The 12,697-nt window shown below is 41.5% G+C and overlaps 2 protein-coding genes across 5 annotated transcripts; both read left to right on the top strand.

Moving 5' to 3' along the window:
- The first annotated feature begins 2,400 nt into the window (after nt 1–2,400).
- On the top strand, nt 2,401–8,003 carry LOC113082829 (uncharacterized). Its single transcript, XM_026254262.1, has 2 exons — nt 2,401–2,541; nt 2,893–8,003. Exon 2 carries the CDS (start codon nt 3,159–3,161, stop codon nt 8,001–8,003), a length of 4,845 nt encoding a protein of 1,614 aa, XP_026110047.1. The 5' UTR covers nt 2,401–2,541; nt 2,893–3,158.
- A 215-nt stretch (nt 8,004–8,218) lies between these two features.
- On the top strand, nt 8,219–12,131 carry LOC113082834 (uncharacterized). 4 transcript variants are annotated; one of them, XM_026254271.1, is made up of 6 exons: nt 8,219–9,434; nt 9,786–10,198; nt 10,281–10,416; nt 10,555–10,687; nt 11,060–11,178; nt 11,739–12,131. In XM_026254271.1, the coding sequence occupies exon 1, from the start codon at nt 8,281–8,283 to the stop codon at nt 9,247–9,249; it is 969 nt and encodes a 322-aa protein (XP_026110056.1). In that variant the 5' UTR covers nt 8,219–8,280; the 3' UTR covers nt 9,250–9,434; nt 9,786–10,198; nt 10,281–10,416; nt 10,555–10,687; nt 11,060–11,178; nt 11,739–12,131. The 4 variants fall into 4 exon arrangements, with proteins under 4 accessions (XP_026110056.1, XP_026110057.1, XP_026110055.1 ...); XM_026254272.1 differs by having other exon boundaries at nt 8,219–10,142; XM_026254270.1 differs by having other exon boundaries at nt 8,219–10,198.
- The last annotated feature ends 566 nt before the right edge of the window (nt 12,132–12,697 follow it).

Below are 12,697 nucleotides of genomic sequence, written 5' to 3'. Positions count from 1 at the left end.
TCATTGGTAAGAAATTGTTCTTCTGCTACATTGCACTGTCACTTCTGCTAGAGATGCTTTGACCTTTTGTGATAGGTTTTGATTGTGCTTAGTTTAATAAAAATGTACTGAATTTACTACACTGTATTACTAGTGTTTTGATTAAAACAGTGTAACTGGGGGCTCTGAAAACACTGCTTGTGAATAATTTAATATTGTACATTTTCATCTGAATACATTAAATAAGTGTTTAATGAATAGTGTTGTCCACTTTGTTTCCAACCTCACTGTTACTGAACTGTAAAGTGAAAATATTGTGTGATTTATTTTGCATTCAGTTTTCAGTTAAATATATTTCACAATATCAAAGTTATTGTGAAACGTTGTGAACATGCCTAAACTCACTGGTTAAATCTTATGTGCCCTCCAGAAGTTTGCACTCTGCAAGTGAACGACGCCTTGTGGTGCAATCCCAAAGAGGTTCAAAATCACTCTCACGGACCTTTTCCTGGACCGTGTCCAGCTGGTGGAATGACCTCCCAATCTCAATCCGAACTGAGTCTTTACTCATTTTCAAGAAACATCTTAAGACTCATCTTTTTCACCAGAACAGAGGAGTGAAGTTTCCTACCTTTCTGCTGTGTTTGGTCCTCACGCGCGTCTGACGCTCTGTGGCGCTTGTCCGCCGCTCACGCGCGTTTACAGCACTAAATTAATCATCTTTGCTAATTATTATACATTTACTTAATTGTCAGCTTCAGGTACTTCATTTATTATTGTTCAATGAACAGTTTGAAACAAAAAAAGGTTTTATTTCAGTAATAATTCAAAATTATCAAAATAAAATATATAAAATAATGGTTTATATTTGAATATCCTTTAAAATATAATTTATTTCTGTGATGTGCAGCTGTATTTTCAGCATCATTCATCCAGTCTTCAGTGTCACATGATCTTTAGAAATCATGAAAATATGATGATTTATTATTAGAACTATTAACAGTTGTGCTATCAAATATTATTTTGGAATCTGCGATACTTTTTTAAGGATTCTGCGATGTATAATTTTTTTTTAAAGAACAGAGTTTATTCAAAATATAAAACAATATTAATCTTTGATATCACTTCTTATCAATTTAACACATCCTGAATAAAAGATTCTAAAATCTAATAAAGAATACAATTTCTTATAAAAAAGAAAGGATAAAAATGTACTGACCCCAAACTATTGAACTGTAGTGAATATTGTTAGAAAATATTTATATTTTAAATAAATGCTCTTCCTTTTAACTTTTCATTCATCAAAGTATCCTGAAAGAAGTATCACAGTTTCAGCACCACAACTCTGAGCACCCGATTCGAACGTTATCACTCGATTGAATGGGGCGTTATCAGCGGTTATCAGCCCATAGAAATGGGCCAGGAGGGGCCTCCTGTACCTACTAGTAGGCTCAGAAGGCCGTGATCATCCATCCAAATGGTTGATCACCCACAAATATACAAGAGAAGACTCCAGATCCAATCCCAGAATTCCTGCTCACCGGTAATCGGAAGTCTACTGGACGAATGCGGGAACGTTGCGATATTTCCTGCTTAATATTTTCAGGTAAGACTATTAAAATTATAAAACTGAGCATTTAAACTGTAATGGAAAACAATACATACACTCGTATTGCGTGTCATGATTGTTGACATGAGATAACCGTATTGCGATGTGTCTGCAAACGTTATCGCTAGACAATATTACGTTATTAGCCTGTCGTTACGTTAACGTTGCATGCTTTATTATGTGAGCATTAATGTTGCTAATATGAGTTTGTATTTACGCCTGAAGCTAATGGGGGAATTAAGTTTCGAGTTAAACTGTCAAAATTACTTTTTACACTCTACCTCACTGAAGCCGGATCATTGGACTAATGTAACCCATATTGACTTGAGAGAAATATTAAACACAAGACGTATTTTACGGCTGTTTGGAAACCTTGGGATCTTGACTAGAGTGTAAAATAAAGTTCTGTGGGTTTGGATCTATCTATCTGTCTGTCTGTCTGTCTGTCTGTCTCTTTCTCTCTATACTAGCTAGCTAGCTGTGTTTATATTTATATAATTTATCTAATATATATATATATATATATATATATATATATATATATATATTTAGCTGTCTGTCTGTGTCTATCTGTCTGTCTCTCTCTTCTCTCTCACTCTCTCTAAAGCTTGCTAGCTGTGTATGTATATATCTATCTATCTATCTTGAACTTGAACTTGAACTTGAAAAATAAAACCCAAAGGTCTGTCTGTCTGCCTGCCTGTGTTACATTAATGTCTCTTTAACTAACTTTTTTGTCTCCCTTTACAGCATACATCTCCAGCTGGTTGCAAGGACTTCTGTGGCAAGTTTGTTTTATTACTTCTGTCAGAAAGACCATAGGAACGGAAATTAAGAAACCGTTTCTGACGGACTGATATTGTAGTTGTTACTTCCAGTAGACTGATGCAATAGCCAGCTCCAGACGTGCGATCTCCTTTATTGTTCAATGTTGTGCGTTCATGCAAACAAATGTGAGTAATCATGTAAATATTTAATTAACACTTTGTAGTTATAATTGTGAATGTCTGGCGATCTGTGGAATGTTTTAGAGATGTGTAATGACGATCGCGATTTGACCGCAAATAGGCGCTAATTTCCATAAGACGCGTTAGTCTGATCACATTGAACACACCTGTTGTTGTATTTCATGCTGCGTCATGCCTGTATTGGAGTTTACATATATAATATTAATATATTATCTGATAGTTAAATATTCGTTTGTGATGAGTGAATTAATCAGTTATTGATATTTTGTGAGTTAATTTGCAGTGAATATATACAGATGTTGTATTCATATTGTATTCTCTTGATCTGTTTAACAGACCACACACAACGCAATAACCTATGTCAAATACTGCCATTTGATCCATCACATCTTCAGATGATGTTGTAAGGGATATCACTGCTTACCTGAAAGTACTATTAAAGAAAAGCTTGAAAGGATTCACATCGACCATGCCTGATTCTCTAACCGGAATCAATGTACATATTTGTCCGCCAGTAGAACTGAGAATTTAACAAGGTTGACAGAGGTGGTAATCTGCAACAAATTGGTCCTTCGAGCCGGAGACTGGCAACAGCAAACAATATGGACACTGCAGCTAGTGATACAGCGGAGCCTGTGGTCAGACCCAAGAGACAAAGTAAACCACCTTCACATCTGAGTGACTATGAGGTTGGCTACATACCTCCAGTGGACCCTCCTCCAATCTCTTCTTCTCGCTGTCACAGCCAACATAAGAGCCAATCGAGGAAAACTTCCCACAGTAAAGCCAGCTCTCATTCCAGATCCAGTGGTCATTCCATTCTCTCTGGTGTGCAAGCTACTTCTGCACTCACAAGCAGTCAGGCAGCCATGGTGGATGAGAGAATCAAGCAGAGGCAGTATGACAACTTACGTCAGCAGATAGAGGAGGACACGTTGGCAGAAATAGAATATCAGAGGCTGCAAACACAAGCTAAAGAGGCTCAACGTGTTCAGGAAGAGGCTCTCATGGCAAAGGAAGCACTAACTAACCAATTAGAACGACAACGTAAGCTAAAAAAGGCAGAGACTGACCTAGAAGTGGCCAAACTGGTGAATTCTTTGCTCAGCCAAGACTTGAGTGTGGATGATGCAGGTTCTGAAGGATCCCCAGACACAACTGTGCCACCACCACAGTCACTTCATGCCAGCCCAGTCCAGTCTCATGTATCTCCGCAATCTCCCAGCCCTGTATTGTCCATGATGCAAGCCACACAGACTGTCTCAGAGGCACAGAGCACATCAAGGGGACCATGCATAGTTCAGTCACTCAAAACCCCTCCATTGACATTACAAGCAACTATGCCATTACTGGTTCCAGCTTACACCGCACATCCATTGTCCGCATGTACAGTCACTCAAACCCAAGGAAGATCACAAGTAGCACATTATGAGGAGAATATGTCACATGTCTTGCAGCAGCCAAGCCCAGTCTCAATACCACTACCTCCATTCAACCCTGTGCAACAAGCAGCGACTCAGCTTGCGACACCATACACAGGTAGTGTTCTGATATCACAGACTAGACCTCCTGTTGCACCCATTGCATCAACCTCACATGTGAATACTCCATTACAAAGGCAATCAGCCCCTCTTATGAGTCAGAATCAGCCTATTCCAACCACTCATCATAGAGCACCTCTCTTATCTAACACACCTATCTGCCCTCAACCATATTCACCTCTACCTGTTCCTCAAGCTGGTTACATACCTCAACCCGGGACAGAACTTCTGATGGCAGCAGCCTATGGCATTCCTCGCCCCACACTACCAGTGTTTGAGAGTGGCACTGAAAGTGACTTTGCCTTGTTGAAGTTGGCCTTAGATAATCTCTTAAGTCACCATACTCACATCAGCGAGCAGTACAAATATCAAGTGTTGCTGAGTCACCTGAAATTTGCTAGTGCCCAACAACTGGCTAAAGCATATATGCACCACCCACAGCCATACACCACAGCCTTGCAAGCTTTGCAGGAGAAGTATGGCCAGCCCCGGCAGCTTGTGCAATCTGAGTTAGGTGCAATCATGAGTACACCACCCCTTAAAATGGGTGATTCCAATGCATTTGACTCATTCGCCTTATCTGTCCAGTCCCTAGTAGGCATGCTGAGAACACTGGAAGGTCAAAACGGTTATGAGCTCATGTGTGGTTCTCACGTAGACCGCCTTCTGAGTAAACTGCCACCAGCTTACCGAGACAGCTTCGTAGAATACTGCCTGAGTCATGGAATTCTACAAACTGGTACAGACAGAACCTATACTCTCCCCGACTTAGCATCCTGGTTACAAACGAAGTCACAAGCTAAACGTATCTCAAGCCGAGCAGCCGCTGTATTTCAGTTCGACACTACAAAGTTATCTGGGAAGAGTAAATACACTCCATATCATCGAGAGCGTTCAACACCAATACTTCTGACATCAGAGAAATCTGTCAAGCCTTTTGCACCGGCACAGGTAAAAGTCATTTCCAAGCCAAAGCCCTATTGTCCTCATTGCGACAACCAAGATCACTGTGATAAATTCAAAAGGCTGACCACTGCACAGATCATCACCTGGATCGCAGAGGGCAAACGCTGTTGGAAGTGTGGTCGGAATCATTCAGCTGACTCCTGTAACCTCAAGCGACCGTGTAAAATCTGCAAAGAGCTTCACCTTACCGTGCTGCATGACTCAATTAATGACACTTCCAGAGCAGTGCTTATGGTAAGCCTACCATCGACACAGATCTATCTAGATAGACCCAACCGCTCACAGAAAGTCATGCTTAAAGTAGTCAGAGTCCTCTTGCACAATGGTGGCCGAACAATGGAAGCTTACGCTGTCTTAGATGACGGCTCTGAAAGAACTATCGTCCTTCCCCAAGTGGTTCAACAGCTCAGGCTAAATGGAGCTCCAGAAGTTCTTCCCTTGCAGACAATCCACCAAAGCCATACCAAACTTGATGGGTCCACAGTAACCTTTGAGGTGTCTTCTCTCACCAAACCTACTGAGAGGTATGTGATTCGAAACGCATTTACTGCCTCTGGTTTAAGCCTTGCTGAACATACTTACCCTGTGGCAGCACTCCAGAAAGCATATCGCCACTTAAGAGGTCTACCCTTACAGCCAGTTGACAACGTCAAACCCTTACTCCTCATAGGGTCTGATATGCCACACCTCCTGATGCCAGTTCAGCCAGTGCGAAGAGGAGCAGAGAGCAGCCCCATTGCCATATGTACCAAGCTTGGTTGGGTACTGCAAGGCCCAATGTGTCCAATTCAGCCCCCTAAAGGTCTGCAACAATGTTTGCATATTATGACAGCCCCAACACGTGACGAGCTGTATCAGCATGTTGAGCGCTTGTGGCAAGTTGACACTGTTCCATACAATGAAAAGGTCATAACAAGATCGAAACAAGACCAACAGTGCTATAACCTTTTGCAGACTGCCACTGTCAGAGTGAACGTGGATGGTGTCCTGCGGTATGCTACTCCACTGCTGAGGCGCACTCCTATCACTTTGCTTAACGCAGGGATGGAGTCTGTGCTCCCCAGCTTAAGAAACATTGAGAGAAAACTGGCCAAGAATCCTGAGCAAGCACAAGTTTACTGTTCTGAGATTCAAAAGCTTGAATCAGCAGGTTACATTGCTAAGATAGCACCAGATGAGGTAGACAAGTCCACAGAGTCGTGGTTCATTCCCCACCACATAGTGCACCACAATGGAAAGGATCGAATAGTCTACAACTGTTCCTTCCAGTACCATGGTCAGAGCTTGAATGAACAACTCCTTCCAGGGCCAACACTTGGGCCATCTCTGTTGGGCGTGATCTTGAGGTTCCGGCAACATGCAGTTGCAGTGAGCGGGGACATAAAAGGCATGTTCCACCAAGTACGTTTATTACCTGTTGACAAATCGGTACTGCGATTCATCTGGAGGAACATGAACCAGGAAGCTCACCCAGACATTTACGAGTGGCAAGTACTTCCCTTCGGTACGACCTGCAGCCCATGCTGCGCCACTTATGCTCTTCAGTATCATGCCCGAGAATACCGACATACCATGGCTGGATTAGTTGACATTGTGGAGACCTCATTCTATGTGGATAACTGCCTCCACAGTACCCCCGATCAAGGTGAGGCCACGGCCATAATAGATGGATTGCGTCAGTCCTTGCTACAGGGAGGCTTTGAAATCCGACAATGGGCATCCAATGTGCCATCCATTCTCCGGCACCTCCCATCGGAAGCCAGATCAGCTAGTAGTGAGTGCTGGTTGTCTCAGAGTAGCACTGACCTGCAAGAACTTACACTCGGCTTACAATGGAATTGCCTCGACGACACCCTTGGGTATAGAAACCGTGTAGCAGAACCTACTCAGCCCACTATGAGGAACCTGTATAAGACTTTGGCAAGCCAATATGACCCCTTGGGGTTCATCCTTCCCTTCACCACGAGGGCAAAGACTCTGATCCAGGATCTCTGGAGACACAACCTAAGCTGGGATGACCCTATTGAACCCTTACATCTGCGTGAGAAATGGTCCACATGGATTGCAGAGCTTTCCAGTATCACCAAACTACAATTCCCTCGACCTTATGCTCCTGGCAAGTCCGACACTCCGTCCACCGTCAGAGAGTTACATGTCTTTTGCGATGCCTCGGAGAGGGTATATGGATCTGTCGCCTACCTTCAGGTCACCGACGAGAGTGATGAAGTCCATGTCACCTTTGTCCTTGCTCGATCGAGAGTGGCCCCTAGGAAATGTCTATCTATGCCCCGCCTGGAGTTGTGCGCGGCGCTCTCTGGAGCTCAGATGGCCAAAGTCATACAGACTGAACTTACCATTCCCATACACCAAGTCACATACTGGACCGATTCAACCACGGTGCTGCATTGGTTAAAATCAGAATCTTGCCGATACAAAGTCTTTGTGGGGTCCAGAGTAGCCGAGATCCAGACACTGACAGATGTTTCCAGATGGCGGTATGTTGACTCTGCTAGAAATCCCGCTGACCACATCACCAGGGGTCTTACTTTAGCGGAACTAGCTTGCCCCCACCAATGGAGATCCGGTCCTTCCTTCCTGACTCAACCACAGAATAAGTGGCCAGCATTACCCAGTACAGGATCTGAACCAGACCTGAGTGAGATGAAAAGATCATCCTTTGTTGGAGCAATCACAGTTGTTCCCAGTCCAGTGCCTTTAGATATCAGTCAATTCAGAACCTGGAAGGAGCTACTTCAAGCAACTGTGGAGTCCTGTGATGGGGCGGCCAACTCTGACAACTCTTCTGAAGCCTCAAGGTATATACAGGCAGAGAAGCACCTGTTAGCACAGGCACAGCTTGATTCATTTCCAGAAGAATTTGAAAGCTGGACAATTCATCTCGACGGACAGCCGATTGAGGTCTCTCGCTCCAGAATATGACAAAGATACTGGTCTTATCAGAGTGGGAGGACGACTTCGTCGTATTGAAACCCTGCCTCCTGATGTCATTCACCCTATTGTTCTAGACCCTCAACATCAGGTCACAAAGTTGCTCATCCAAGACATAGATCAACAGCTCAATCATCCTGGTGCAGAACGAGTACTAGCGGAGCTACGCCGTCGATATTGGGTGCTTAGAGGCCGTGAAGCTGTGCGCAGACACCAACATTTCTGTCAGGATTGCCAATTTTGGCGCTCCAAGCCACAGAACCCAAAGATGGCTGACCTTCCACCATGCAGGCTACGTCTGTTCAAGCCACCATTCTTCTCCACTGGCGTAGACTGCTTCGGGCCCTTTCAGGTGAAGATAGGTCGACGTCAAGAAAAGAGATGGGGGATCTTATATAAGTGCTTGACAACCAGATGTTTACATCTTGATCTCCTTGAACACCTAGACACAGACGCTTTTCTCCTGTCATTACGACGCTTTATAGCCCGCAGAGGGAAGCCCTTTGAGATATTATGTGACAACGGCACCAACTTCACTGGAGGTGATCATGAGTTAAGAGAATCCTTTAGTCAAATGACACCTGAACTTCAGACACAACTGGCTAAACAGCAGATCCAGTTTCGCCATATCCCACCTAGCGCCCCTCACTTTGGCGGTACATGGGAGCGAGAGGTGAAGTCAGTTAAGACTGCTTTACGAGTCATTTTACGGGAACAATCCGTGCCTGAATCTGTGCTGCAAACATTACTAGTGGAAGTAGAGGGCATACTCAATTCCAAGCCACTTGGCTATGTTTCGTCGGACATTGCAGACCCAGACCCTGTGACCCCGAACATGTTACTCATGGGACGCCGTGATGCCTCCTTACCACAAGTCCTTTATGACTCCAACGAGCTCTTGGGCAAACGCAGGTGGCGACATAGCCAGGTATTGGCTGATCAGTTCTGGACTGCTTTCATACGCAGCTATCTACCAGAACTACAGGGTAGACAGAAATGGACATCGGATGGCAAAGGGTTGGCAGTAGGACAAGTGGTGCTCCTAATTGACCATCAACTCCCACGAGCACTATGGCCTGTGGGTACCGTGACAGAGACCTATGCAGGAGCAGACAAGAGGATTCGGACAGCTAAAGTCAAAGTCAAGGACAAAACATATCTGCGTCCTGTTGTGAAACTGATTCCACTTCCTCCAAAGAGGGATGGGGATAAAGACACTTTGGATGGCCTTTCTTAAGGGCTACAATTAGCCTGCGGGTAATTGGGGGCGGCAATGTCAGAAAGACCATAGGAACGGAAATTAAGAAACCGTTTCTGACGGACTGATATTGTAGTTGTTACTTCCAGTAGACTGATGCAATAGCCAGCTCCAGACGTGCGATCTCCTTTATTGTTCAATGTTGTGCGTTCATGCAAACAAATGTGAGTAATCATGTAAATATTTAATTAACACTTTGTAGTTATAATTGTGAATGTCTGGCGATCTGTGGAATGTTTTAGAGATGTGTAATGACGATCGCGATTTGACCGCAAATAGGCGCTAATTTCCATAAGACGCGTTAGTCTGATCACATTGAACACACCTGTTGTTGTATTTCATGCTGCGTCATGCCTGTATTGGAGTTTACATATATAATATTAATATATTATCTGATAGTTAAATATTCGTTTGTGATGAGTGAATTAATCAGTTATTGATATTTTGTGAGTTAATTTGCAGTGAATATATACAGATGTTGTATTCATATTGTATTCTCTTGATCTGTTTAACAGACCACACACAACGCAATAACCTATGTCAAATACTGCCATTTGATCCATCACATCTTCAGATGATGTTGTAAGGGATATCACTGCTTACCTGAAAGTACTATTAAAGAAAAGCTTGAAAGGATTCACATCGACCATGCCTGATTCTCTAACCGGAATCAATGTACATATTTGTCCGCCAGTAGAACTGAGAATTTAACAAGGTTGACAGAGGTGGTAATCTGCAACAACTTCCATGCTCTATGTCTTTGTTGAACTATCCAAAATTTGATTTTGGGCTGTTTAGAATTTATTGTTCACAAATCTGTCTTGTGCAAGTTTCTCTCTGTCTGTGTTTTAGGTTGAAGATGGCCCAGAGAGGTTAGCCTTACAGTTGCTGATCTAGAAGCATTAGGCAAGAGTGTCTGAGAACTATGGTATGATCTGCAACACTGTCTTTTTTTTTATTACTGATTTATTACTGACTATCTATTTCTTTCTTTGTTGTTATTCACCAAGAGAGAACTCCCATTAATGGGAATCAAAAGGAAACCCTGAAATCATGTTTTAAGGATGGAATGACACGAGTTGGTTCAGAATTAATACCAAGAGCTGCATCAGCTACTGGTTTGGACACCAGTGTCGTAGAAATAAGGTTTACTTTTGTGCCACACTAACAAACATCATGTCAAATAAATAAATCATTCTGCTGCACTGCTTGTATAAATGATGTGTTTTGTTAACATTCGGTTTAATTGGTGTAATACCCTTTTGCTATTTTTTTGTTTTTCAGAACTGGATAGGTAATTACAAAAGATCACAAATGACTAATGCTTCGTCTGAGCCCCGGTCATCAAAGGCCAAAGTTCACATTAGAGAGCTGTCGGATTACAATCTTTTTTATAGGGACATATTCAAAAACAAAGGTGAGAAACAAAATTTAAAGACTTAAAAAGTTTAAAAGTTTTATTTTTTTATACTAAATTGTTTCTTTTCATACATGGTGGCCTTGTTGACATAAGGTTTATGAGGGTCATGAAATGTCATGAAACAGATTTTTCATGATAGTATTTGGGAAGTAATTCACTCACACAAATTGCATTCATCAGTTTGAGAATGCTGAGTGTATTGAAAAGAATCATCAGGTCATCTACTTTACATGTTATCTTGTTTTTACAGAGTTGTTACAGATCAATGGTTTTCAAAACCCAAGTACTGATTGTCGTTGTATGAATTTACTTTAAAAAGGAGATGCTGACTAATGCGTTACGTTTTCTGTGCATCTATTTTTTCTTCAGGCACAATGAATGATATTAAGGGCAGGTGCGCCACATTGGGGGAAGATGCAAAGCAGAAATAAATTCAAGAGGCAGCAGCACTGAGGGCACATGGGCAGGCGCAGGACCTAAACCCTGAGGTGAGGGATGCCCGAATTAAAATGCACTTAAAGAAGCTGAAGTTAGGGGTTCATTTGCTAAGCATTAGTGGTATTCTTAAAGTATTAGATGGAAGGATGATCAACAGCAATTGTGGTGTGTGCAAGACATTGTGTTAGACAACCGGATTGTTTATCTCTTTTATTATAATTTCAAATGAGTTTGTTACAAAAAAATATTCCAGCTGATTTTTGTTTACAAGGCTATCAACATCAAATATTCTCACATTGAAGAAATTGTCAAAGACTCATACCACCATATCAAACTTGAAGCAGCTGAAGAAAAAAGTGGTCATGAGGTTTGTTAAATTAAAATGTAGTTACCCCTCTGTTTCAGGTTTGATTTACATCCATTTCTGAAACGAAAAACCCAGAGTTTTCCTAAAGATCTGAGATGAATTGATGTGCAATACCCACATATTCCTTTGGCAACAGTTAAAAATGAACAAGCTGCCTTTGAGATGTTGCTTTAAATATAGTGATGAGTATGATTTAAACTAACTGGCTTGACTTTCAAAATATTTGTGTTTTTTCTTTGGTAGATGGAGGCAATTTGTGCTGTGTCTGCCGCGTCCATTTTGATGATAAGAAGAAGAATGCAAGAAAGAAGTGGCATTCATGGTCTCAGTGCACAGTGTGCCAATCATGGTCACACACAGCATGTGGCTTTAAAAAGAACATGTGCCTTCACTGCAAATGTGAAGACACCATGCTAACACCCTGAAGATGTATCTTGTTCCTTGTTTGGGTTGTTTTTACTGTGTTGACGGCCCCCAACCCATCCATACAAACACACACACACAATACATACATATGCTGCAAATTTATTGTAATGACCACACTTCACACGTATTATTGTTGTTTGTTGGCACCATCAATGTGTTCTCCTTTATACAGGACTTATGTGGGGACCAATAAAGTTATATTGTACTGAATTGAGTCTACATATCAATTTAACACATCCTGAATAAAAGATTTTAAAATCTAATAAAGAATACAATTTCTTATAAAAAAGAAAGGATAAAAATGTACTGACCCCAAACTATTGAACTGTATTGAATATTGTTAGAAAAGTCTTCTATTTTTAATAAATGCTCTTCTTTTTAACTTTTCATTGATCAAAGAATCCTGAAAGAAGTATCACAGTTTCAGCAGCACAACTCTGATAATAAATCATCATATTATTCTGATTTCTGAAGATCATGTGACACATGATCAATAATAAAGATGTTAAATACTCATCTGAGGAGAAAACTATGTTGCATCATAATGAAAGGATGTGTGACGTACACTTTTCTGTAAACTGAGCCAAAGATTTTTTCACTGATTTAGGGTTTAGAGTAAGAATATTTACTGTATTGCGCAAGTTAGTTCATACTTAGATATAATTTTATATGCAATATAACCTATTATTTTCATCATATTTAAGAGTTCATGAAAATTAATGTTCAACTTTATTTCTATTTTTTATTAATCCATCCACAATTCATAAAACACAACA

This window comes from Carassius auratus, unplaced genomic scaffold (assembly GCF_003368295.1).
Source record: "Carassius auratus strain Wakin unplaced genomic scaffold, ASM336829v1 scaf_tig00036995, whole genome shotgun sequence".
NCBI classification, from domain to species: Eukaryota; Metazoa; Chordata; class Actinopteri; order Cypriniformes; family Cyprinidae; genus Carassius; species Carassius auratus.
This window is presented reverse-complemented; position numbering and strand designations above follow the sequence as displayed.

What these genes read in the sequence shown, in the direction of transcription:
- LOC113082834 (XM_026254271.1), top strand. Translation starts at nt 8,281, where the DNA reads ATGGCTGACCTTCCACCATGCAGGCTACGTCTGTTCAAGCCACCATTC.
- LOC113082829 (XM_026254262.1), top strand. Translation starts at nt 3,159, where the DNA reads ATGGACACTGCAGCTAGTGATACAGCGGAGCCTGTGGTCAGACCCAAG.